Source organism: Lissotriton vulgaris, chromosome 11 (assembly GCF_964263255.1).
Source record: "Lissotriton vulgaris chromosome 11, aLisVul1.2, whole genome shotgun sequence".
Taxonomy (NCBI): domain Eukaryota; kingdom Metazoa; phylum Chordata; class Amphibia; order Caudata; family Salamandridae; genus Lissotriton; species Lissotriton vulgaris.
Window position 1 is genome coordinate 588,979,085 of NC_141699.1, and position 25,100 is coordinate 589,004,184.

At 44.4% G+C, this 25,100-nt stretch overlaps 1 protein-coding gene across 1 annotated transcript in view; it reads left to right on the plus strand.

Moving 5' to 3' along the window:
• Positions 1–25,100, plus strand: part of DMTN (dematin actin binding protein) — a 434,932-nt gene that overhangs the window by 377,037 nt on the left and 32,795 nt on the right. Inside the window, exons 8-16 of the mRNA XM_086943677.1 lie at positions 3,363–3,419; positions 4,175–4,321; positions 5,749–5,861; positions 7,059–7,164; positions 11,300–11,364; positions 13,021–13,069; positions 17,563–17,573; positions 17,702–17,767; positions 19,470–19,550. Of these exons, the coding sequence (XP_086799803.1) occupies positions 3,363–3,419; positions 4,175–4,321; positions 5,749–5,861; positions 7,059–7,164; positions 11,300–11,364; positions 13,021–13,069; positions 17,563–17,573; positions 17,702–17,767; positions 19,470–19,550 (695 nt within the window). The remainder of the gene's footprint in view (positions 1–3,362; positions 3,420–4,174; positions 4,322–5,748; positions 5,862–7,058; positions 7,165–11,299; positions 11,365–13,020; positions 13,070–17,562; positions 17,574–17,701; positions 17,768–19,469; positions 19,551–25,100) is intronic.

A 25,100-nucleotide genomic window follows, 5' to 3' on the forward strand; every position in this document is an offset into this window, starting at 1 on the left:
CCCTCCTTCACACAGGATTCGCGACATACAGGAAATGATTTCTTTATTCTACAATGGAGCGGTCGTTCCAGTCCTGAAGGTCCTTCGCCTGCTCGGTCTGATGGCTTCCTGCATTCTGTTGGTCAGTCATGCACGCTGGAACATGAGGGCACTCCACTGGTGCCTCGGCAGGCAGTAGTATCAACACAATGGAGATCTGAGGGAGTCTGTGAGGATCTCCAGAGAAGCTGCAGCGGATCTGTCTTGGTGGGGCGTGGAAGGCAATCTGTCTCAAGGAAAGCCTTTTCAACTGCCTCCATCGGTGGCGACAGTGATAACGGATTCATCCACTCTAGGGTGGGGTGCTCATCTGGGGGATATGGAGATCAGGGATCTTTGGTCTCCAGAGGAAAGGTTGCTTCACATCAACCTTTTAGAATTGCGGGCGATACGTCTGGCGCTCAAGGCCTTCCTCCCTTCTCTTTGCGGTCAGTCAGTTCAAGTCCTGACGGACAACACTACCCCGATGTGGTATGTCAACAAGCAGGGAAGAGTTGGGTCGCAGTGTCTCTGCAGAGAGGCTCTGCGTCTCTGGTGCTGGGTTCAGGATCATCAGATTTGTCTAACGGCAAATCATCTGGCCGGAGTTCTGAACGTCTGCGCAGACAGTCTCAGTCGGTGGTTTTCGACCGATCACGAGTGGAGGCTTCATCCGGAGGTGGTTCATTACGTCTTTCTGATTTTGGGAACTCCTCAGGTGACCTGTTTGCCACTTGCGAGAATGCTCACTGCCCATCATTCTGCAGTCTCCAGTATCCGATGCAGGGAGCTTTGGGGGACGTGTTTCAGTTGAGTTGGGTCTCAAGACTCCTTTATGCGTTTCCTCCCATACCCTTGATTTCTCGGGTTCTGAGGAAGATTCGCCAAGACCGGGCCCAAGTCATATTGATCACCCCGGATTGGCCAAGAAGGGTGTGGTACACAGATCTTCTCCACCTCTCCGCGTGCCCGCCGCTCCGTCTCCCTCTCAGGGCAGATCTCCTCTCCCAGATGGCGGGGCAGGTTTTACACCCCCATCTCCAGACCTTGCACCTTCATGCCTGGAGATTGAACGGGGCAACCTGAATTCTTTTTCTCTCCCACATGATGTGGTGGATGTCATTTTATCGGCCAGGCGTGATTCCACCAAATCTATCTACTCTTATAGATGGTCTAAATTTGTCTCTTGGTGTGGGGAGAAGTCCATTGACCCTTTGAAGGCTCGTTTGTCTGACATACTTCAGTTTGCTCTTTCTTTAGCTCGGCAAGGTTTTGCTGTGGCTACAGTTAAGGTTATCTATCGGCATTGTCTGCATTCCTTTGCCTACCAGACCAGCCGTCCTTGTTCAAATCACCTATTGTTTTGAGGTTTTTAAAGGGCCTTACAAATACATTTCCTCCTACTCCTTTTATTGTACCTCAATGGAACTTGAATCTTGTGCTTACTTTCTCAATGGGTTCTCCATTTGAGCCTTTTCACAAGTGTCCTTTGAGGCTTTTATCTATTAAAACGGTCTTCCTGATTGCGATTACCACGGCAAGGAGGGTGAGTGAGCTTCAAGCTCTTAGTTCTAAGCCCCCATTCTTGACCATTCATGCTGAACGAATGGTTCTCAGGACCAGGGATGCTTTTCTGCCTAAGGTAGTAGCTCCCTTCCATCTAGGGCAGTCCATTACCCTCCCTACCTTCTACCCTCCCCCTCACCCTTCTAAGGAGGAAGAGAGACTTCACTGTTTGGTCCCTAAGAGGGCGGTGAGCTTCTACCTGGACAGAACAAGAGAGTTCAGAGTGGATGACGAGCTCTTTTGGGCTTCGTTGGCGCCAGAAGAGGCAAAGTGGTGCACAGGCGCACGCTATCAAGTTGGATTGTCTTGTGTATCAAGATATGCTACTCTCTGGCGGGTAAGGAACCTCCTGAAGGTTTGAGAGCTCATTCTAATAGAGCAAGGTCTGGTACATCTGCTTTGTCTAGAGGTGTGCCTGTAGAGGACATTTGTAGAGCGGCAACTTGGGCCTCCCTCCACACTTTCGCAAAGCATTACTGCTTAGATTCCAAAGGGATTAGGGACGGTCACTTTGCGCATTCTGTCCTACAAGATTTTCTGGTATAGGAGAGTGGACACCCTCCTCCGGGACTGCTGTGGGATTCTATTCACAAGGTGAGAAATCCACTGGCAGATGTATCCATCAGAAGAACAAGTTACTTACCTTCGGTAACGCTTTTTCTGGTGGATACAGTATCTGCCTGTGGATTCCTCACATGCCCACCCGCCTCCCCTTTGTCCACTCTTCTATACTTGCATTAGTAGCATTGTTTTAATGTATTAATTTTATTGTACAAGGATATGCGTTGTTTAAATTGCATTCCAGCATTGTCCATACACTGTGTGTGTATTACTTTGATTATTTTATTCTGTGTACTTTGTGTATATATATCTACTGCTGTTGGTCCATCAGTGTGCCTCGAAGGTATGGAAAAAAGGGCGGAACTGATGTCATCACGCCGACATAGGCCCTTTATTGAGTCAGTGACGTCAGCGGAGCCAAGCGCGATGCCGTGTTCTGTGACGTCGTCCACAACGGCGTGTAGAGCTACAAAAGAATTTCCGAATGTTGCTGACACAGGGGGATATTCACAAGGTGAGGAATCCACAGGCAGATACTGTATCCACCAGAAAAAGTGTTACTGAAGGTAAGTAACTTGTTCTTTAGAACAATCGTATTTGTATGTTATATGCTTGGAAAAAATAAGTGAAAAGTAATTGCAGAACGTTATACTTTTTCAATTATACAATTCAAATTGCATTTATGTTTTTGACCATGAAAACTGAGGGTTGAAATGCTTATGAAATTTGTCATTTCATTGTTTGTATTGGATTCTCCTGTATTACAAAATGGCTGCCAGGTTCCTTGGTCTGTAAGCGGCACTTGGGGGTGTTAGTTCACTGTCTATAAAATATGCAGCAAGCATCATGGCGCTGAAACGTGAGCAAGCCGATAGGTGAAACACGTTGTTTCCTGCCATTAAAACAACTTTTTGCACAAACAATCCTGATGTGTCCGGGTATGTTTTTTGGATAAGGAAGGCGTTGTTGAATATAGTTTTGGGCTACCGGTGGCCCCAACCTGGACCGCCCGTGAGCTACCGTGCCATTTTCCTTATACCGGAGTTGCTGTTTGATATATATATATATATATATATATATATATATATATATATATATATATATATATATATATATATATATATATATATATATATATATATATATATATATATATTAGTTAATCATTAGTATATGTTTTCTATTCTCCCTCACTTACCTCGCTTGACTCTTTTCAGAGTTGGCAAAGACAGAGTTAAACATTTACAAGAAACCTCCGATCTACAAACAGAAAGGTAAGCAGGTTCTTAGTGCCTCCTAGAGGTGCCTCTACTTTGCATTTTTCTGTAGTTTGATGAGCGTGTAGGTGTCTTTTGTTTTTCTTTCTTGGTAAATAGCGTGCACATGTTATGGCAGGGCTTTAGTGATTATATCTCGTTTTCTGTGCAGGGGATTGTAGAATGCCTTTTGTTACCACTTCTCTTTCTATGAGAGAGTATGTTGTGTCCCGTTCCTTCTATTCAGGGGACATGAGTGTGAATCGGCATACCATCCCTTTGGGACTGGTTAAAAACATTTATTTTCTTTCTTGATGGACAACAAGTATTGTGTGTTCCATCTTTCCTGGAAAGTGTTGAGTGTTGTTTTGAACCCTCTTCTTTAAGGATTGCTGAGTGTCTGGTTGTGTTTTCTGGGAATCGGTGAGTTTGTCCCTTTGGTCCTAGGTAATGTCAAGTGTCTTTTTATCGCTTTTGAGCACTGGTAGGTGTTTGGGGGATTACACACTCACACACTGAGCTTTGGGCTCTGGGCTAATAGAGACGATGCTTAGGTTCTCCTTTTCTAATCATGATGCAGAGAACAGGAAAGCAGTACTCATTATTCAAATGTTTTCAGTACATTGTTATTATATTATATTGTGAACCTGCTGTTTGTTGTTCCTCTTTTTCCTACTTAATAAACTTTACTTTTAAAACTTAAAATAAAGAAAAGCAGTACTTATTTTTCTTTGAAGGGTCAACTGAGAATGTATCTTCTCTTTTTTCCAAAGATGCAGGTGGAATGCTCCAGAACAAACATATCGAAGACCTGATCATTGAGTCTTCAAAGTTTCCAGCAGCCCAACCTCCTGACCCGAACCTGCCGGCCAAAATCGAGACTGACTATTGGCCGTGTCCGCCCTCTCTGGCTGTTGTAGGTAGGATGCGTTCTCATGGTTCCTTCAGGGAAAGGATGATAAGGCAGCAGAGAAGAAGCAGGGCAAGCATGGACTTTGGTGGTTCCAACAGACGAGCAGATATGGGTGAAGATCACAGAGCAGAGAAAATCTTAGTGATACCATCCTTTCGATGATTTGTATCCATCATGTAGCCTGGGTGATTTTATGTTTTGTTGAACATGGAAACAAAACAGTCATGGTCTTCAGAATTTCCCTTTCGCATTCTACAAAATAAGGGAATGAGGGCCACATGGATTAAGCATTTTTGCAGTCGAAAACGGCTGATCAGTCTGTTTCCAACCTCAGAAATGCTTTTACATATGTATGAAACACAAATTGCGATTCAGCAATTTCTGTTTGCGATTCAGTATTTGCAAGGGGTGTGTTTAGGGCGTCCCTTTCAAATACCAAATCCGAATGGGATGAATGAATATTTTGCGACCATATTACGATCGCAAAACATTCATATTTAACCGACTCCTTGAGGGAAGGGGTAACCCATTCACAAATGGGAAGGAGTCTCCAGGGGTGCCCTTCCCATTTGAGAATGGAAAAAAAAATGTTTACGCGCAGGCAGTGGTCCCAAAGACCACTGCCTACTCATAAAAAATTAAACTTCAATTTTCACTTTTTGTTTTTAAATGCATCCTGTTTTCCTTTAAGGAATACGGGCTACATTTAAAACAAAAAAACTGCTTTATTTAAAAGCTATCACAGACATGGTGGTCTGCTGACCTCAGCAGGCCACCTTTCCTGTGATGGCGTAGATTCCTAATTGCTCACAAATTACGACCTATCTCATTAATATGCATGAGGTAGGTCTATTTGCAACCCTTTTAGAATCGCTAATGAAACTGAAAAGAGTTTCATACATTAGGATTAGCGATTACCTAATTGCGACTTGGAGAAAATCGCAATTAGGTAAACGCTACTTGCAATAATGATACATGTGGCCCTCAATGTGCTAATGATATGCCACAATACAATGAAACGTTCAGGAAACTTGGCTAAAATGGCAAACCTTTGTATGTGTATTTAGTGTTTCAGCTGGATGTCTGGCCCATTCTATACAGCAGCATGGAGCTTTGTTCTTGTGCCTCAAGGACTCTAAAAGTGCCTCTTCCGAAGCAACTTTGCATGTAGCCTCGAGTAGAGAGACCTAGCTAGCCCTTACCTCCAGAATGCTTGGTACATGAGGTTCTATTTCTTTATGTGTCTTGTCGAACGCTGTGTCCTCACCTTCTTTCAGGCTTCTCGACTCCCCCTGCCCACTCCCTTTGACGTGATATCACCATATTGATAGAGTTAAAGAAATACTGATGTGACCTGCAACTTCTTTATGAACCTGTTGTCAGGGCGAGGCTAAGACAAAATTATTGAGTTCTGACCCAACCTTTCCCTTCTAGAGACGGAGTGGAGGAAACACCGACTGGCCAATAAGAAAGGAGAGGAGGAGGAAGAAGATGGCACTGAGGAGATCGAAGAGCTTGTGGATCTCCAGAGGATGCAGCTCAGTAAAGTAAGAGCTCACTCTGCTAGCATATGCGTCACAGACCTGGACCGCACCACTGCATGAGCAGGGGAGTCTTTGTGTGCTTGACCGTCTGTAGCATTCTTTTTACTTAGACGGTGAATTTACCGCCAGCCACCCTTCTCTGACTTGTCCTTCTCTCTTATGTTTTCTCGCCTTTAGTGGTTCTGTGCTTGGTATGTTTAGTTCCTCTAATCTCTCTGGTTCTCTTCAATGTCCCCCTATTTTATTCTTCTGTCATCTGCCGTCTTCTATGGTATGTCTGCTGCACATTTCTGTCTTTCTCTGCTCTGTTTTTGATTTGTTTGGTACTCTCCTTTTTTCCTAGTTCTCTTCTACCTCATGGAACTCATTTTGCTTTTTTATGCACTTACCCTTCTTATGCTTTCCATTGCTCTGCTTGGTCTTTATTTTCGTTTCTTGTGCCCTTGTTCTCTACGTATTTTTTCACACTTTCCTCTACTTTTTTTCAACTTCTATTTCGTTTGTTCTTGTCTTCTTTTCTCTGTTATCCACTCTTATCTGATTTATCCCTTAACGTTTCACATCTTTCTTTTTCTCATTTGCTGCTGCCATCATGTTTGTCTTTTTTCATCTTGAACATGTTGCTCTATTCCTTCTTGTCAATGTCCCCCCCTTATGCATCCTATAATCCTGTTCATTCATCACAACCCTCTTCTTCTCCCTTTTCATTATCCTCTTCTCCCTTTTTATTGTCCCCTCTCCCCTCTTTTCCTTTCACCTCTAAGTTTCAAATTCGCCCCTCTCTCTCCCCTTGCTCTCTGGCAAATCTCCCATTTATTTCACTATCCTTATTCCGACATGTATCACACCCTTCCTCTTTTCCTTCTCAGTCTTTCCCCCTTCTCAGTAACTGCTTCACCTACCTTTCCACTATTCTTCTCTTTCACCATCTCATTTTCTTTCACTTTTGTCAAAACATTTACTCTAATTTATTTTTCCCTGCTCTTTCCTAAAGCTCTGCCGCCTCTCTTTTGGTCTTCTCGCTCTTCTAACGCTTCTACACCTCCACCGCATCCTCATCACTTTTCTTTTCTTTTTCTCCTCACTCTTACTCTCCTCTCTACTCCGTTCTTCATCTAGTCTCTGTTACTGCTCTTCTCCCTTTACCCTTCTCATTTTCCTCCTTCCTCATTTCCTGACACAATGTTATATTTTTACCAGATCCCTTCAAACTTGGGCAAAATGATCCTGAAGGAAGAAATGGAGAAAACACTACCAATTAGGAGAAAAACACGCTCCCTCCCGGACAGGACTCCTTTCTACACCCGTAAGTGAAACCCCTCTGCTTATCCTAGGTCTACGACCAAAGACAACTAGCTCTTTAGGGTAACTCGCCCCACCTAAAGGCCATGGATTACAGGAACGGAGTAAAAAAAAAAATCTCCTCACCTATAAGTTACACCAATATACTGACATCTAATACACCACCAAAAAACTCCTCACCTGCAACTTACACCAATACTCTGACTTCTAATTCGCTACCTAAAAACAACTTGCCTATACCTTAAACCATATATTGACATCTAATACACCTCCAACAGCATTTCATGGTGGCAAGGTCTAAATTTCTTTAGTGGGGAGCTCACCCTGAAACTTCAGATACAGTATTGCACATGCAGACCTCATTCCAACAAATTCCCACAGAAATGATGACTCCAAAACTCCCATTATCACCGGTTTCGAAGACCTGTACTTCAAGGAATCAATAATGCCAGATGTTTGAAACAAAACTATCCTTTAACATCTACTAATGTATCAACTGATAGTTTTTCCATAAGTGCCATATGTCAACAGCATGGCAATTTATTTACCAAAATGCAGAGGTTATCGGAAATGACATCACACATGCTTAGACATGCCAATAGCATCACAGCATTATCCCATGTCCCGCCCTTAGCCCCACAACAACTGTCCACTGGCTTCTGATAACATAGGAAAATTGAAAGGAGTCGAAAGTACAAAAACGAAATAGGGCTCTTGGAACCCTCTTTGCTTTCTGTAACTAACACCACTTTCTTGGCCCCTCAGACCAGAGGCTGCAAAGGTAGTGCCAAAGGGACCAAAGAGCAAGAATGGATATGAGCTACAACCCCTGACTATTCCTAAGTGCCGTTTCTGGTCAACTGTGCCCTCACGTTGGATTGATGCAAAACTTGGCATGTGTAGAGGCATTTTTAGGTCATATGGGTAAATTACTTCAAGTAGAACCTTAGCAGAGAATACATTTTTCTTACATCTCTGCTAGTGTGCAATCATGTGCACTGTGCATGTTTTCAGTGCATTACACTTTAATTGCACCATCACCTGCCGAGTAATCTTGGATGGCACACCTTATGCCATTGCCAGGAGCATGAAATTCATTCTGACCTCCAAATAGTATGATAAGCCCAGGGGACTGGGAGTGATCCTGGACATGCTGATGAACCATGATGCCCAGATCACGGCAATATTCTGTTCATGTCATCAATGCCTTCAACTCCTCAGGTGGATCCACCCTGGATTATGTGAACTCATTCACACTGGGAAAACCAATATTCCAGAGCTTCTGTTTTCAGCTGGCTCATAACTTTGCGAAAAGAACAATTGATGGACAGAATGTTGAACAATGTCAATCATTCACCCCAGTACAGAGATCTGGGCCTAAATCCATCGTTTGTTTTTGCTCCCCATGCCATTCCAGTTTAGACCCAGCCTTATGCAAATCAGTCTTGACCCTGCTTCCTAATGGGACCAGTCCAGCCCGAACTGCCAGGCCAGTTCCTCCCTGGACTGGAAACAAGCATCCCGGGACCAGTTTCGGGGTTTCACACCTCAGGTTTTCACACCTCATCAGCCAGGCTAGCTTGACTCCAGTGGCATTGTGAGCACAAGACCCACATCCGGGCATACCCGTCCCACTCGGGGTGAAAAATGCAAACATCATAACTTTGCAACAGGTTTAAAAGCAGGGTGAAAATCTTATTTGGCAATCGCACACACCCTCTAGAGCCTCTACTGCCTCCCTTGAGGTACTATGGGACCCCTATCTCAATCTCTTCTTTTGTGCTTCTGGAGATTTCAGTCTTGCTTACCCTGCAGCACTGCTACAGACCTCCCAAAGACTATCTATAACCCCCACCACTGCACTAAGCAGCCCCATTCCTGGCTCATCATGAAAGCAAAGGTGAACTGTAAGTTGCCTACCTTGATGACACTCCTCTGGAACCCATTAACCCATTCCTGATCTCCACTGTCATACAGTTTGGTTCACTCAGAGGGGCGCTCCCACAACCCACTTTCTCCTCCCACAGTCAGGGCACCTACACCCGTGCAGAGACCCATAGGCCACAGGATCTGTAAAGTGCAACACTGTCTACATCCCTATGCCAGCATGTACTGCACCTGCTGCAGGTGAAGTAAGATTTTGCTGCATTTTCAAGCTCCTCCAGGGCCAGTGATCCTGCACCACTCTGTACAGCACTTCTGAATCCACGGATTTCTCAAAATCGAGCAGAGTACAGGTTGTGTGCTTCTCACAACTAGCACTACTTCGCCATTCATGCCCTGTCGCACAGAGAACCCATTACTTTCAGAAGCCTGAGTCTCACAGCTTCATTAGAGGTGCGATAATTCTTTCCTTAGTAAATACCAATACCACGTGGTGAGGTTATTATTTTATATTTGGATGTTCATAAGTGCATCAATCCTTGTGGAAGCGTCTCAGCGCTGTTGTGAAAAACTGAGACTGAGCCAGGGTTAGTAGCTAGAAATGAATAGGTGTTTAGGAAGTTAATCGTTGGTTCTTAAAAAGTTCATGACATTTTAGATGGTAAGATTCTCTATAAATAGTCACATGCACCGAGTCCCTCACTGTTGGGCATTCAGTGGGAAAAGCTTGTCTGCCAAACGTTTATGGCTTAAAGCAAAGAATCGTAAAACACATTTTTGAAGGAGTCCTAAGTCCTAATATTATTATTGAAATTATTTCCTTAGAAACTGAAGACCTTTGTCATAGAATATACTATAAACCTTAATCAAAATCCTTTTATTCCCAACTTCCAAGTAATCAATGTAGCTGATGTAGAGCCTTGCACACACAATAACATGTTCTCAGTAGATGTGTCCTGACTGCTAGAGTTTGATTGTATTAAAATTTGGATACGTACTTTTCAGGGCGAGGCTGATATGCAAAGTTACATAAATCAAGGTGGGACTGCACATAGGTGTTCACCACCATAAGACGTTTAATACACGCAAGGAAAAGAAAATCCACCAGAGAACCCTCAGGTTGAATGAACATTTGTTAGAAGTTGTAACAATCTGAGATGGCGAGAGTAAAGCACCAAGCATTATCCGCAGATCTCTCCTAGCCTACAGAAGCGACCAGCAGGATCCCAAAGATGTAGCCATCAAGGTCACAAGGTAAAGTCCCATGAGTTGACTTTGGCCTTGACGATTATTACCTCATTTTTATTGGGTCTACTTTTTAAGTATTCAGGCTCATTCTTTGTCCCACAGCATCCGGTGCTGGAGGGACAATTTTCAACACCACCGAATCCCCCAATGTGAATTAATGAAGAGCTGGGTGTCATCAGCGTATATGTAAAATGTAAGCCCATATTTGTGTGGATGTTTAGCCAGGAGTTTGAGCCCAAACTGAGATTCCTGTGGGATTGAGAATGACCTTCATAAGGGCTGCACCAAAGCCTGGCACCTTATTGCCACTAGAGAAATTCTACAGAAATGAAGGCTTGCTTAGCCGAAGGAGCGGCCAATGGACAAAAATCAAATGATCAGTTGCCCTTTGAAAACTTCTGACATTTCTATAAGCCTGCACATAAAACTAGATTACTCTCAAAGCCACTGGAATTATGTGGCAGGGGAGAACTAAATTATGTGACACTTTTGACTAAATTATGCTGCGAATAAGCAGATCATGTGACATGTGGCACAATTTTCGGATTTATTACTTGTTTTTTTTGTCTCTTTTACACATGTTAATACAATCTGGGAAAAAGTTACTCCTCATTAGAAGCTATTTAGCACTTAAGTAGAGGAACCAGTGAATGAAAGGTGACCAGTTCATCTTTGCAAACGGTCTTCCATTGAGCGCCAACACTCATGGCAATTTATGAAATAGAAACTATTTAATTGTTAAAATGTGCAAATTATGCAGTAAAAGAGGGATTATGTAGCAAGTGCAGCACATTTCTGATTATATAGGAAAATGCAACGACCACATAATCAAGTAATTTCAGCGGCCCTTATTATTCTCTCACTAAGTGATACAATACATTTTTTTAAACTTACTTGTATGTGTTTTTTGTGTAAATAGTTTGATTGTGCTTTTCTTTGTTGTAAATGTCTGTTTAGAATAAAAACAAGAGGTTACTTGACTCACTGTGCTCCTTGTTATTTTGCAGCTGTGCACACTGGACCCTCCAGTGCATCCACCCTGCCCGGCTATGGGCGCAGCAGCCTCAGCAGGGTAAGCTCGGACCACTGCTTGGCTAATGGTCAGTGTAAGGGTACACCAGCACTTACCACAACATCAGCATGGGCTAAGGCCGCGCATAGTACAACCATAGCATGAGCTCTGTCATGGGGTTGGCATATGATCACACTAATTCAGACATGCTCTTATCACATTATACGTGTCAGTACAGTTTCGCACTGGGCGGGACGGAAAGGTTAGTTCTGGCCTGCACTGGAATGACAGCAAAGTAAGAGCAGACTTACACTGGGCATGTCACTAGATTCAGATAATATCTACTCTGGGTATCAGAGGACCTTAAATTCAGGTCTACACTGGGCACGGTAGTACATTAAGAGAAGTTCCACTCTGGGAATGATACTACACTCAGGCCAATTACAAACTGCGTACAAAAGAAGAGTAAATTCAGGTCTACACTGGACATGACAACACTCAAGAGGGTTTCCACTCTAAGAATGATACTATACTTTGAAGCAGTGAACACAGGGCATGGAACGATAGCCAGATACATCTGGTCTGGGCTTGAAAATGCCGTAAATTCAGAGGCAGAGTGACAAGACAGTGTGGTTGGTTCACATCCTCAACGGGGCCGGTAATGTATTCAAATTCAGTTCACATTGGATTTGACAATGCGGTAAATCTTCGAGGATTCCTTATTATAGCCATAGACTGAGCTCAGACCTGCACTTGGAATATCAACAGTGTACGCTTAGATCTGCCTTTGACTCATCATCAGCACAAGCACGGACTCGCATAGAGGTTCGCATCAAGGCGCTGTCATCTCAGACCCACACTGGCCATGACAGTAGGTTAAGCTCAAATCTACACACACCACTGTCAGCTGAGATCCACCCTGGACACGGCACAGTCAGCTGTGCTCTGCAGTGGGCATGACAGTAGGGTACAATGAGATCTACACCCAACACATCAGCAGAGTAATGAGTTTAGGTGCATTTGGAGCAGAAATGTTGCCATCCACACCAGTGTGGTTCCAGTGTTGAATACACCCAATATTTTTCAAAATTGTCTGCTGGTGATATCCCCCTGTAAACCCATCAAGCCCGCACACGTCTTGCAGATGTTGTACAGACCACCCACTTGCTTCTTTCCTGTAAAGCCCCTGCCCCATTAACTGCCTAAATGCATGAAAAGTGGTGGTGAGACACATAAAACAGTGTAGTCAGTTGCACAAAATTCCCGGCGGTGTGATCAATACTTGTGCGGAATTAGCTCAGTCTCTCACTTGACATGTAACAACCTCGCCAGTGTGCACTTTTGTAACAATATTCAAAATTCATCAGGATCCTCCTTGCCAATGTGTTCCGCCCATGACGACATCTGCAGTCCCCGAGTTCTGACTGTATAGACACTTTACAAAAACTAACCATAACAAGTAGGACACATCTACTGGGGCCCAGCCCAATGAGAAATGCTTCTTATTTTCTATATGCACATAGGTGGTCAGAGGAACATGAGGTAGCTATGCTGCCTAATCCCACATATAGATTTTTACATTCAATCTAAAATGATGTTTCCCAAAAAGCACCTGTGCAGATCCAGTAAAGACTACAATTTTGTCTGTGGGGTGTTTTTGAGTGTGTGCCTCTATTGGAGCATGCACTAATTGGTCTGTCTGTTTTCATTTTCCAGCTACAGTCTGCAGAGTTCACCTCTCCTGACTCTGGGTCAGCGGGGACAGGTAAGAGACAAACAGGGAGGCCTTCCTAGCTTTGGCATTGATGCACGCACAGGTTGGGGGAGCTGCACCACAACACCTATTTTATTTCTACAGCAATGTTTTTGTGGGGGAGTGTAGAAGAGCAGAGGGTGTGTACACTCAAACACTGTTTGATAGAAACAATCTAACAGTTCGGGCTGGGCTGTTCCCATTTGAGCAGAGTCAGTACTGATTTGCCTATTGGTGGGTCCAAACTGAGGTGGCACAGTGTGCAAAATAATGATGGACTGAGATGCGGCCCAATTGATTACCAGTGGCTGAGATTAATTTCATCATTCCATCCATCACATTTGTTTGTATACTTTTGTGCTACACCTGCTCTGGGCAACGACCAATAAGGGGTAAAGCACAAATCTTCATGGAAGCAGATGTAGGCATTGGTCAGCCCCAATGTCCCCCTTGGGTACACCTCCATGTTTGCCTATGCCAATGATCTCCAGCTGGGTAGTGCAAATGCTTGTGGCTTAGTGTTAAAGTAGGTGGGCATGAACTTGCCTGTGCTCAAAAACTCAGTCATGGAGTTGTTAGCCCTTAGTGGTTACAAGCTGCATGTCAACCATTAACTGCCCACCAAGGAACTGTGGGTTTGGGTCCGGCAAAAACTATCTTTCTCCCTCACCTCTGCAGCTCCATGATGCAGAGGGCCTCAAGAAATATCCCTGACAATGTCTCGCCAAGGCTTGGATCCAGCTGTCCACCTCTTGTGACACCTAGAGTCCAGTCCTTTGTGTCAGACTGGGTGACCTGCATATCAGGACCTGCATTACCTCCTGGGAGAATGTCACATCCATGCCATCCTTTCCTGGCATGGCAGAAGACCCACAGGCCAAGCCCAAGATTGCTGATCCGGTCTCCCCAGAGATCAACTCTAATCTGGCTGACTCTAACTAATCGAATATTCTGCTCATGGGTCTCCAACCAGGCAACAGTACTGCCACAATCATACAATATCTTTTACCACATCAGATCTTGCATCATCCTACATGGAGGAGATACTTTGTTTGCTTCCAGGCTAAGCATCCAAACATGTGAGTTGCATGGTGCTCAGCCAACAACTCACCTGTTGCAGCTCTAGAATACACCCACTAACAAGTACATGTGTGGAATGGTGACCCCACAAAAAACCTCAGACAAAACACACAAATCTAGCGTGATTCGTTGTAGGATCAGTTAAAACGGATTGGTGTCACTACAACGCAGGCTATTACAACGCCTGCTGTTACAACGCGGTTTTTACATCGCATACCACTACAACGCATAGTGCTTTTAAGCACTGGATAGTGATTTATTTAATTTACTATTCCAACCCCAGTCCCCGTGGATAGTAGGGAAGGTGTTGGATAGTAAATTAAATATATTCCCTATCCTAGAGCGCCCCCCAGCGCAATGCGTTGTAATGGTTTGCGTTGTAATGGTTGCGTTGTAATGGTAGTACGTTGTAATAAATGCGTTGTAAGTAATGTTCCCCGTTAAAACAGCAGCAGCAATAGTACAACTAGTAATTATATCAGTAGCTGTAGCATTCTTAGGCAAGTCTACCAGTAATAATTGTACTAGTGGATGTCATTTTATTAGGAGCAATTAAAATTGCAGTGCTAGCAGTGGTACAAGTGTCCCCAGTGGTGAAGGTGGTGGTGGCGGTAGTAGCACCTGTCGTGATGTTTATGGTAGTATGATTCACAGTAGATGAAGCAACTGTACCAGATGAAGTAGTAACAGTGTGTGTGATGGAGAATCTAATGCAGAACAGGAAGGTCCAGGAAGGGTGCCTGCAATTAAGAGTTTATGTGGTTGTAATTCTAACGCCGAATGAGATACAAAATGACTTCATTTATAATATAACATAAAAATATATCTTAGAAGGTACAAAGTATTATAAGACTATAATACAGTGTTTGTTTTCTTCTGAAGTTTTTAAACCAATTTGGTCTTGTGGTTTCTTATGCCACCTAAGCACCCATGGCATTCTAACATCATAAAACACGACTAGTTGGTATGTATATTCTAAATAACATACATTTTGTAGGATATCAGCCGGCAATGTCCACCTCAACATTCATCCCACCTCAGTAGGTTGCATAGTGTGCAGTGACAAGAAGGTGCTGATTTTAGCTCCTATATTCATTTTTTCTCAGACAACAAAAGTTGGCGCACTCTCACCTGGTAGAAAATGTAATGGCCAACATTGTTCGAACATGTCCCAGAATTGAGGGTGGGGAAGGAAGGAAGGACATTGTGAATGTACAGGGAAAGCACTATGGAGTCCGATTAATTCAGAGGGCGGTGTTGCAGAGTAAATAAGTAGTTGCCTTCCCATAAAAGTAGTCTATGTACACTATATCTCAGTGTGCAGTTGTGTGATGTGAGTGCATGCTGATAGGCACACGTCTGGTTCATGCATTTTTATTGGGGGGGTGGGGGGGATTGCAAAAGTGCTTGTTTGCATACTTACAAAGGCCAGCTTTTTGTATTTAATGGAAAGTGAGTGGTTTACCAGTAGTGATGTTGTGGAGTTGTTGCGATTGTCTTGTTTTGGATATCACAGACAGTGAGCAGCTTCAAGTGCTGTCGTTTTCAGATGCTGTTGGTCTATCTGGTTGATTGTGCAAAAGGAAGGTGTTGGGAGACAATTATTTAAGGTTTTCTGTGACAGTTGGTAGTTGACTGGTAAGGCAATCTTACTTTCAGAAAGATAGCATGCAGGGCTCACTGATCATGCTTCCCTGTGTTTATGTGATGATTTGTGGTTGGAAAAATCGTGGTCTGAAATATCTAATATTCTTTTTTCTTTCTTTTTATTTTTTTCAGTAATTCAGGTAAGTCTGTTAAATTGGCACATTTTTAATTCACAGGTGGGGTGTGGGACTTTTGAACAGAAGAGTGTTTCCATCTCATTATGGGACCTGTCGGTGAAATAATTGAGCATGCCAACAAAGGTATTGTCTGAGACTTGGGGTTTGCAGAGGCGTTCTATGATGAACACTACCATTTGGATGGGCAGAGGGGTTCCTTTTTCTGCCAAACCTACTTACCATCATGTGTCTACTTCCTGCTGCTCGTGTCTGCTTTCCCTTTTTGTGCACCTCCTCGTCTTATAAAAAAGCATCTTCCTCTGTGCCTTTTAGGCAGTGACGTAGAAAGTGTGCCATGGGCCCTAATGCAAGCAAGGCAGATGGCCCTGTTTTCCAGGCGTGGTGGTACAGGATAGCAATAATTAGGGTACTGTGTGGTCCTCATATGCCTAGGTCTTTGTGCCACTGCATGTAAGTCACCAATGACTATTTCACCTCTGCCTTTAGGCTCTCTCACCTTCAGTGTTAGAACGTTCTGTTCCTCTCACTTTGCAGTCCCTTTCTCTGGTCTCTGACTCTGGTCCAGACCCTTGTGGTTAGTAGGCTGGACTACTGTAACGGCCTCTGAGGAACCAATGAGGAACAGCTTAGCAGATTACAAGTGGCCCAGAACACCGTGGCAAGACTGGTCCTTAATGCTCCTGCTAGATTCCCCTCGCGCCCTCTTCTTGACAAACTGCACTGGTTGCCCGTTCGGCAACGCATCAAATTCAAAATTTGCTGTACAATACACAAGAGCCTTTTTGGCTCGGGCCCAAAATATCTGGCTGAAAAATTCAATCTTTATAGTCCTGGTCGTCCTTTATGTTCTAGCAATCAACTGCTGCTTCAGGTCCCTCATGTTAGGAAGGTTAGACAAGGAGGCCGAGCACTATCCTACAAGGGCCCCAAACTTTGGAATACGCTCCCCATCACTCTGAGAAAAATTACAAATTTCCAGACCTTCAGGAAATATCTCAAAACCCATCTGTTTTCGACATCTTAAAAGAACAGTACAGCCTACCTCTATTCATGTTTTGGGTACTCTAGCTGAAGCACAAGCGCGGCGATACCCCTCCGGGGGTCGAGTCCTGCGCTATATAAGCAAATAAATAAATAAATACATTTCTTCTGTCCTGTAAAGGGTAGACCTCGATTCACTTTGATTTGTCTTCAGTCCTCCGGGGGATAGACACATTTTTTCTCTCCCTTGGGTTTTCGACAGCTGCTTGTAATAAAGATGGATGTCCTGTCTTCCTGTTCATCCTTTTGATCATGGTATGTCTCAATAGCGTCCACCCTAATCGAACACTTTCCAAAATAAACTTCGCTTTAACACTTAGGCCCTGATACTGAGAGGCTCAATCGGAATTCCCAGTTCTGTGGAATTTACCACACCCAGTAATTACCAGGTGTGATAAAACCTCGCCCTTTGTTAAATTGCAGCATGTGAAACCTACCAGAAGGTGTAGATTTTGGTGGAGTAAGCTGTATGTTATTCTCTAAAAACATAGCATATGTGATAATTATAGAATCGGATACATTCCGAACACCCTTTTGTTCCTAATGTTATTCGGAGACATGTTTAGATGTTAAGTGATTTTGGGCCATAACAAAGCAAAGCAGGGTTGAGGGTAAGGAATGATCCCACTCCACGTATATCCTCGATCCACTAAAGACTATATGTTGCATCTCTAACATTCATTGCTGAAACTGGGGTGCCCCTGCAGCCCTTTCATTCTGTAATTTTGCTCTTTTCTAGAATGGCGATGGTCTGCGGTCACGGATGGACCGAGGAAACTCCCTTCCGAGTATCCTGGAACAGAAAGTAAGAGTGAATGCCAAGCTGAATAGAAACTGTGTGGTGGATACCTTAAATTGGTGCCTTTTCCCTTAAAAGAAGGGATCTCCCTCTAGGTTTCATGCATAACAAGTAATGGGTTCTTTCTCGCTAGGTTGTTCCCCATCTAGGCTGTGACGTTTTACATTAGCCGACCTCAGTATAATGCTTAGCATGCTAGTCAGCTCTTTGTGGAGGAAACGAGGTTATAGAATGCAGGAAGTGAAGTGAAAATTGCCTAATTAATGGTCTCTTCTTCACATATACTGCATGATGGATGAGAAAAGTCAAGTGAAGTGGATACAAAGGATCCATTATCCCTGTTAGTGGAAAGTAATTTAGAAAGATGAGACAACAATGATGGACAAAGTGATGGCATGAAGAATCTCAAGAGCAGGTAGATAAAACATGGTAGCCATTGTAATATAGTGACCAGGAGCAACTGAATGGCACATACCTCCCTTTAGTACGGAAAAATCAGACTATTTGGCAATTAAACAGTAGTAGAACTGCAGAAGAGTAGGTCACATGTCAAGATTGGTGTTTGATGTGTTGGTACTTGGCTTAGAAATATCTTGTTTCAGTCCAATAGTTGGCTAAGCCAATGCAATGAGTTTTCTCTCTCACTTAAAAACCCACCTTTAGAACTGAACCTGAGCCGTTCGCTCCTCTCACCGCAGTACTGGATAGTGCTTGGGGGAACATTTGATCTCCAAGCTGTACAGGGTATGTGTTGACATAATTTCAATTGATGACACCAAAATAGAAGACCAATGGTCTGTTTGCTGTAGTCAGACCAAGGAGGTTTCCCTGAACAGCCGCCACAATCTGATTCATTATAAATTTCTGCAGAGAATATACATTACCCCCGAGACAGTGCACAGGATTGTCCCAGATAGGCCCCTCTGTTGCTTGAAATGGGGGTCCCTGCACGCTGACTTCGCACATCTCTCCTGGAACTGTGGTAAAATTAAAACCTTTTGGGCAGCAATTTTTCAAACACTAGGGGAAATGGTTGACTTGGAAATCACACCCACTCCAGAGGTTGCATTACAGGGCTATGTGATTAAATTCCCAAAGGGAGTCCGGAAATTTATTGCCATTGGGTTACTTCTAGCCAAGAGAGATATTGCAATCAAAGGGGCACGTCTGGAATTTTGAGCGTAGGATTTCATTGGTATGGGGCAATGTCTGGTTCAGGAAGCAAGTACAGTGTATGTGGGTTGATAAGTTTGGAGCAGATATTGTTTTGATTAATAAAGTGGAGCAGGGGGGTTACAGAGCAGGAATTGGGTAATTGACTGCCCTATAAGTGAAAGTGTGGTTTGACAGAGAAAATGTGACATAAGAAGGCTGTGTATGCGGCTATTTATGAGGAAGGGAGTTGCTCACCTAGGATCTCCTGCAATAGTGGTGACCATGTACTTTAGAAGGATGTTACATTCTACTATGAACATATTCAGTGAAGTAGAGAAGAACAATGTTGAGTAAAACATGGCAATGGAAGATGAAGGTTAGCACTCGCACAAGAACTGCATGTTTTGCATGTAACTTTGCTCCAGTAACTCATGTAACTTGTAACTATGCTCTGAAACAATGTTCGTCCTCATGTAAAGCGCTCTGATACATCCGAGTCTAGCCAGCGCTATATAAAATTTTTCAAATAAATAAATCGAATTTCTCTTTACAGATTTATCCCTATGAAATGCTAATGGTGACCAACAGAGGGCGCCTTAAACTCCCACCTGGAGTGGATAGAACAAGACTTGAGGTAAGGTGAGGGCTAGTCAGTCATGGGTGGGCATTGGTGTGCCAGGTCTTAGTCCTGAGTGTGCTAGGAAATGGCTACAAGTGCATTCCTGGGTAGGTCCTGGAAGTGCTGATGGGATGGTCCTAGGAAGCTTAATAGATGCCCCCAGGGGAATGGTCCTTAGGAGATAATCTTTGATTAGGAAGTGGATGGTCCTGGATGGCTCACATATGGTACTATGAGTGATTTTAGATAGTCCAGGTTTGCCTTCTTAGGGCCTCATTTACAAGGCCCCCAGCTGCACTTTTGCGCGGCCATAGCATCCCTTATTTGACGCTCTGGTGGCGCAATGTGCTACAGCATATTTACAAGGCCACACAAAGCCACATCATGTGGCTTTTCATTGCCTTGTAAATATGGGCTCCTTTTCCGCAGAACACTGCGTGAAAGGGGTGTTTCATAATTGTACTGTGGGTGTTTCCATGCAACACCCATGGAATCTGAAGCATTTCCAGATTTACGGGGAATCGTAAATCTGGGAATGCGTCAAAATCCTATGCCTCCCCAGGGGAGGCGTATGAATGTTACAACAAGGAGATATACTTTTATTTCTCCTTGTTTTTTCCTTTTTCTATGTGTGCTGCATTCTTTTTGCATTTGTCACCCTGAGGGGGACTGGTATGCCTAGATGCGGGTCCCGTGCTCTCCATGCATCGGGAGTCAAGCTGTCCTGGCTGATGAGGGTTGAAACCCCGAAACTGGTCCTAGGATGCTTGCTTCTTGTCCAGGGAGGACCTGGCCTTGCAGTTCGAGCTGAAGTGTTCCCATTGGGCATAGGGTCAAGACTGATTTGCATATGGCTGGGCCCAAACTGAAAAGGCATGGTTAGCAAAAAAAGATGGATTTAGGCCCATATCTCTGTACTGGAGCGAATGTATGACATTGTTCTGCATTCTATCAATCAATTTTTCTTTTTGCATTTGTCACCCGAGTGGGACGGGTATGCCCAGATTTGGGTCCTGTGCTCTACATGTCACTGAAGTCAAGCTATCCTGATTGATGAGGGGTGAAGCCCCGAAACCAGTCCTAGGATGATTGTTTCCAGTCCATGGAGGACATGGCCTGGAAGTTCGGGCTGGACTGTTCCCCTTGGGCATAGGGTCAAGACTGATTTGCATATGGCTGGGCCCAAACTGGAAAGGCATGGTTTGCAACAAATGATGGATTTAGGCCTAGATCTCTGTACTGTGTGAATGTATGACATTGTTCTGCATTCTGTCAATCAATTGTTCTTCTTGCATTTGTCACCCCGAGTAGGACGGTTATGCCCAGACCTGGGTCCTGTGCTCTACATGCCACTGGAGTCAAGCTACCCCGGCTGATGAGGGTTGAAGCTCTGAAACCAGTCCTAGGATGCTTTTTTCCAGTCCAGGGAGGACCTGGCCTGACAGTTCGGGCTGGATTATTCCCATTAGAAACATGGTCAAGATTGATTTGCATATGGCTGGGTACAAACTGGAAAGGCATTGTAAGCAAAAAACAATGGATTTAGGCCCAGATCTCTGTACGGGGGTGAATGTATGACATTGTTCTACATTCTGTCCATCAATTGTTCTTTTTGCATTCATAACCCTGAGTGGGACGGTTATACCCAGACGTGGGTCCCATGCTCTCCATGCCACTGGAGTCAAGCTATCCTGGCTGATGAGGGGTGAAACCCCGAAACTGGCCCTAGGATGCTTGTTTCCAGTCCAGGGAGTACCTTGCCTGGCAGTTCGGGCTGAACTGTTCCCATTGTGTGCAGGGTCAATACCGATTTGCATATGGCTGGGTCCAAACTGGAAAGGCATGGTTAGCAAATAAACTATGAATGTAGGCCCAGATCCCTGTAGTGGGGTGAATGTATGACATTGTTCTGCATTCTGTCCATCAATTGTTCTTTTTGTATTGGTCACCCCAAGTGGGACGGGTATGCCCAGACGTGGGTCCCGTGCTCTCCATGCCGCTGGAGTCAAGCTATCCTGGCTGATGAGGGCTGAATGCCTGAAACCGGTCCTAGGATGATTGTTCCAGTCCAGGAAGGACCTGGCCTGCGGTTTGGGCTGCACTGTTCCCATTGGACGCAGGGTCAAGACTGATTTGCATATGGCTGGGTCCAAACTGGAAAGGCATGATTAGAAAAAAAAACGATGGATATAGGCCCAGATCTCTGTACTGGGGTGAATGTATGACATTGTTCTAAATTCTGTCTATCAGTTGTTCTTTTTGCATTCTGCAGTAAGCATAGAAAGAGAAAAATTCCAACAATGATTGTTTTTGCGCAGGAAGGTGTCCCCGCAATGCAGGCACCCTTGCAACATGACGCAAGGGTGTCTGCGTTGGGGCTCGGCTGCTGTTTGCGCACTGGCGCAGGGAAGAAGGACAGGAATGTGCTGTATCCTGAGGATACAGCACATTCCTGCCCATTTCTTTAGAAACACAACAGCGCCGCAAGAAGCCTGCTGCCCTGCTGTGCGTCAAAAATGTGTAAATGAAGCCCTTACAGGCACATGCATCAAAGAATTTTGTGATCGCAAACGGTGCGAATCCCAAAAATTGGCCGTTTGCGATCGCAAAATCTGCCTTTGGAATGCATGAAGGGTGAAGGCCCTCGCAATTTGAGAATTCGCAAATATTTGCGAATTCTCAAATTGCGATTTATTTATTTATGGAATTTTTAATGCGCAGCTACTACCCTGAGGTGTCTAGGCGCAGTGAGATACTCCAAGATACAGTGGTCAGGACACGATATTATTGATTGAACAGCCAGGTCTTCAAAGCCTTGCGGAAGCTAATAAGGGTTTGCCCAGTTTTAATGTTTAAGGGGAGTGAGTTCCACAATATTGGAGTTGCTACCAAAAATCGTATGTTGCCCCATGTTGCCGTTCTTGTGCGGGGTACAGATAGTCAATAGCTTGCTGCTGATCTTAGGTTCTTTTTAGGAATGTACACCTGAAATGCCTCCTTTAGGAACTTCGGTCCAATCTGATGGATGGCCTTATAGGCAATTCACAGAGCTTTAAATTTGATCCTACTCTCCACTCTTAGCCAGTGGAGCTGGCGTATGGCTGCCGAAGTGGAGTGACGTCTGGGTATGTTGAGCAGGATCCGTGCTGCCATTTTTTGGACAGATTGAAGCTTGTTCAGGATGCATTTATGCGTGTTGAAAAAGAGAGCATTTCCATAATCAAGCTTGGAAAACACTAAGGTGTTTTTCCTGCTGATGCTGGTAAATACAGCAGAAGTTTTTTTTATCTTTTTCAGCATGAAGAACGCCGCAGAGACCACCTTGTTAACATGATATCCGAAGGATAGCTTGCTATCAAAAATCACTCCTAAATTCCTGACCTTGGTGGCTGGGACCGGGGGAGGGCCCATCTGACTGGGCCACCATGTCGGGGACCACTCTGGAGAGATATTACCGAAGGTCATCACCTCCGTTTTCTCCGCATTAAGCTTCAAGCAGTTACTGTGCATCCATGATTGTATGTCCAGTAACCCCTCCTGAAGCTTAGCTGCTACCACTGGGCCGTTCTTATGCACCGCCAGCACAAGCTGGGTGTCATCTGCGTAGGTGGTTAAACGCATCCCATGAGATTTGATGACCCTCGCCAAGTCCACGACATAAATGTTGAAAAGCGTCGGACTTAACGAGGATCCTTGAGGGACCCCGCAAGGCAGTTCAGAAGTCGGTGAGTAATGGTTACCCAATTTGACTGCCTGCTTACGGTCAACTAAGAAAGAAGCTATAAGCTCTTTTGCCAGATGGTTAATCCCAAGGGCTGCGACACGGCCGACCAAGATGACGTGGTCGACCGTGTCAAAGGCCGCCGATAGGTCCAACAAAATAAGCACTGCCGCTCCTCCCGAGTCCATAATATCTCTGATTTCATCGGAGGCCTTTATCAGTGCTGTCTCGGTTCCGTGTCCCCTCCGGAACCCGAACCGAGTATCATCCAAGAGTCCATTTTGCTCAATAAACTCTGACAGCTGTTGGTTCATAAAGGCCTCTACGATTTTAGCTGGGAAGGGAAGGCAAGCAATGGGCCTATAATTGGCCGTAATGGTGGGGTCTAGGGAAGGCTTCTTGAGCAAAGGTTTGACAATAGCCTTCTTCCAAATCTCAGGATAGACACCGGTTTTGAAGATGGAATTACAAATATCGGTGAGCGGCTGGGTGATGATGTTATGTAATTGGTTCATTATGGAAGAAGGACATGGATCAAGCGGAGAGCCGGATTTGATCTTAGCAACACGCGTGCTGACCTGGTCTTCAGTAACTGACTGAAACTGAGCGAAGAAAGGGTGAGTGGGCGCTGGATGGATGGATAGGTCCATGGATCCTCCCACCGGTTCTTTGGAAAATGTGGAGTAGATATCCATCACCTTAGAGGTGAAGAATGTGGCCAGTGAGCTACAAAGTTCCTGCGAATTCTCAGTTACAGGTCCAGTTGGAGGATTAGAAAGAGAGCTCACCACTTGAAAAAGCATCCTGGCTGAGTTCTGTGCTTGCTCAATTTGGCCAGTGAAAAAGATATTCTTTTGCGTAATGAGAGCTTTCTTATATATTGCCAGTGCATTTTTATAGACTTGCTTAGCGGGTGGGCTATAATGCTTTCTCCAACGCCTTTCTAAGTTTCTGCAATACTGACGTTGGAGTCGCAGCTCCTCTGTATACCACTGGGCAGATGGAGTGGCACTATTTGGGCGATAAAATGTTTCAGGTGCAACTTGATTAGCTGCCTTCAGGATCCAATCCTGAAAATTAGTGGACATAGTTTCAGGATCACATGAGCTTTCCGGGGCTGATGTCATTAGGAGATTAGTGAGGTGTGGAATGGCTGCGTTTTTCCACCTCCGCGTCCCCACTGATGACCGGATTTTGGTCTGAGAGGGTTTGGAGGGTGACGATCTAATCCTGAAAATAATAGCTTGGTGGTCACACCATACCAGAGGTACCACCGCTGACAGATCAATGCCCGGATTATTGGTGAACAGGCATCCAGTGTGTGCCCGGCCTCATGCGTAGGGCCCCTCACCAATTGCTGCAGCCCCATTGCCTGCATATCTGTGATGAGTTGGGCTGTGTCTTTATTTTCAAGGATTTCAAGCGGGAAGCGATTGCATTTAAGGAATCGCATTTTGCGATTCCTTAAATGCAATGCATGAAACTTAAAAAAATTGCGATTTCGCAATTAGGGGGAGTAAATTACCTTGAGGTTGAACCTCATGGTAATTTGCGAAAATTTTGAAAAATGCACTTTTGTGCATTTTTCAAAGTTTCATGTTGTGCACAGATTGATTTCAGAGGTGCAACAGGGTGTCCTTTGGACACCCTTGAAATCGCATTCTGAATTTGAGATTCGCTAATTGCTAATCGCAAATTGAGAATGTTGTCCTATTCATTCCTATGGGCCTCTAGGCCCATAGGAATGAATGGGGAGGTATTCCTTAATTGCGAGTCGCAATTTGTGGAATCGCAATTAAGGAATATTAAGAAATCGCAATTTTTTCAGCGATTTCTTGATGCAT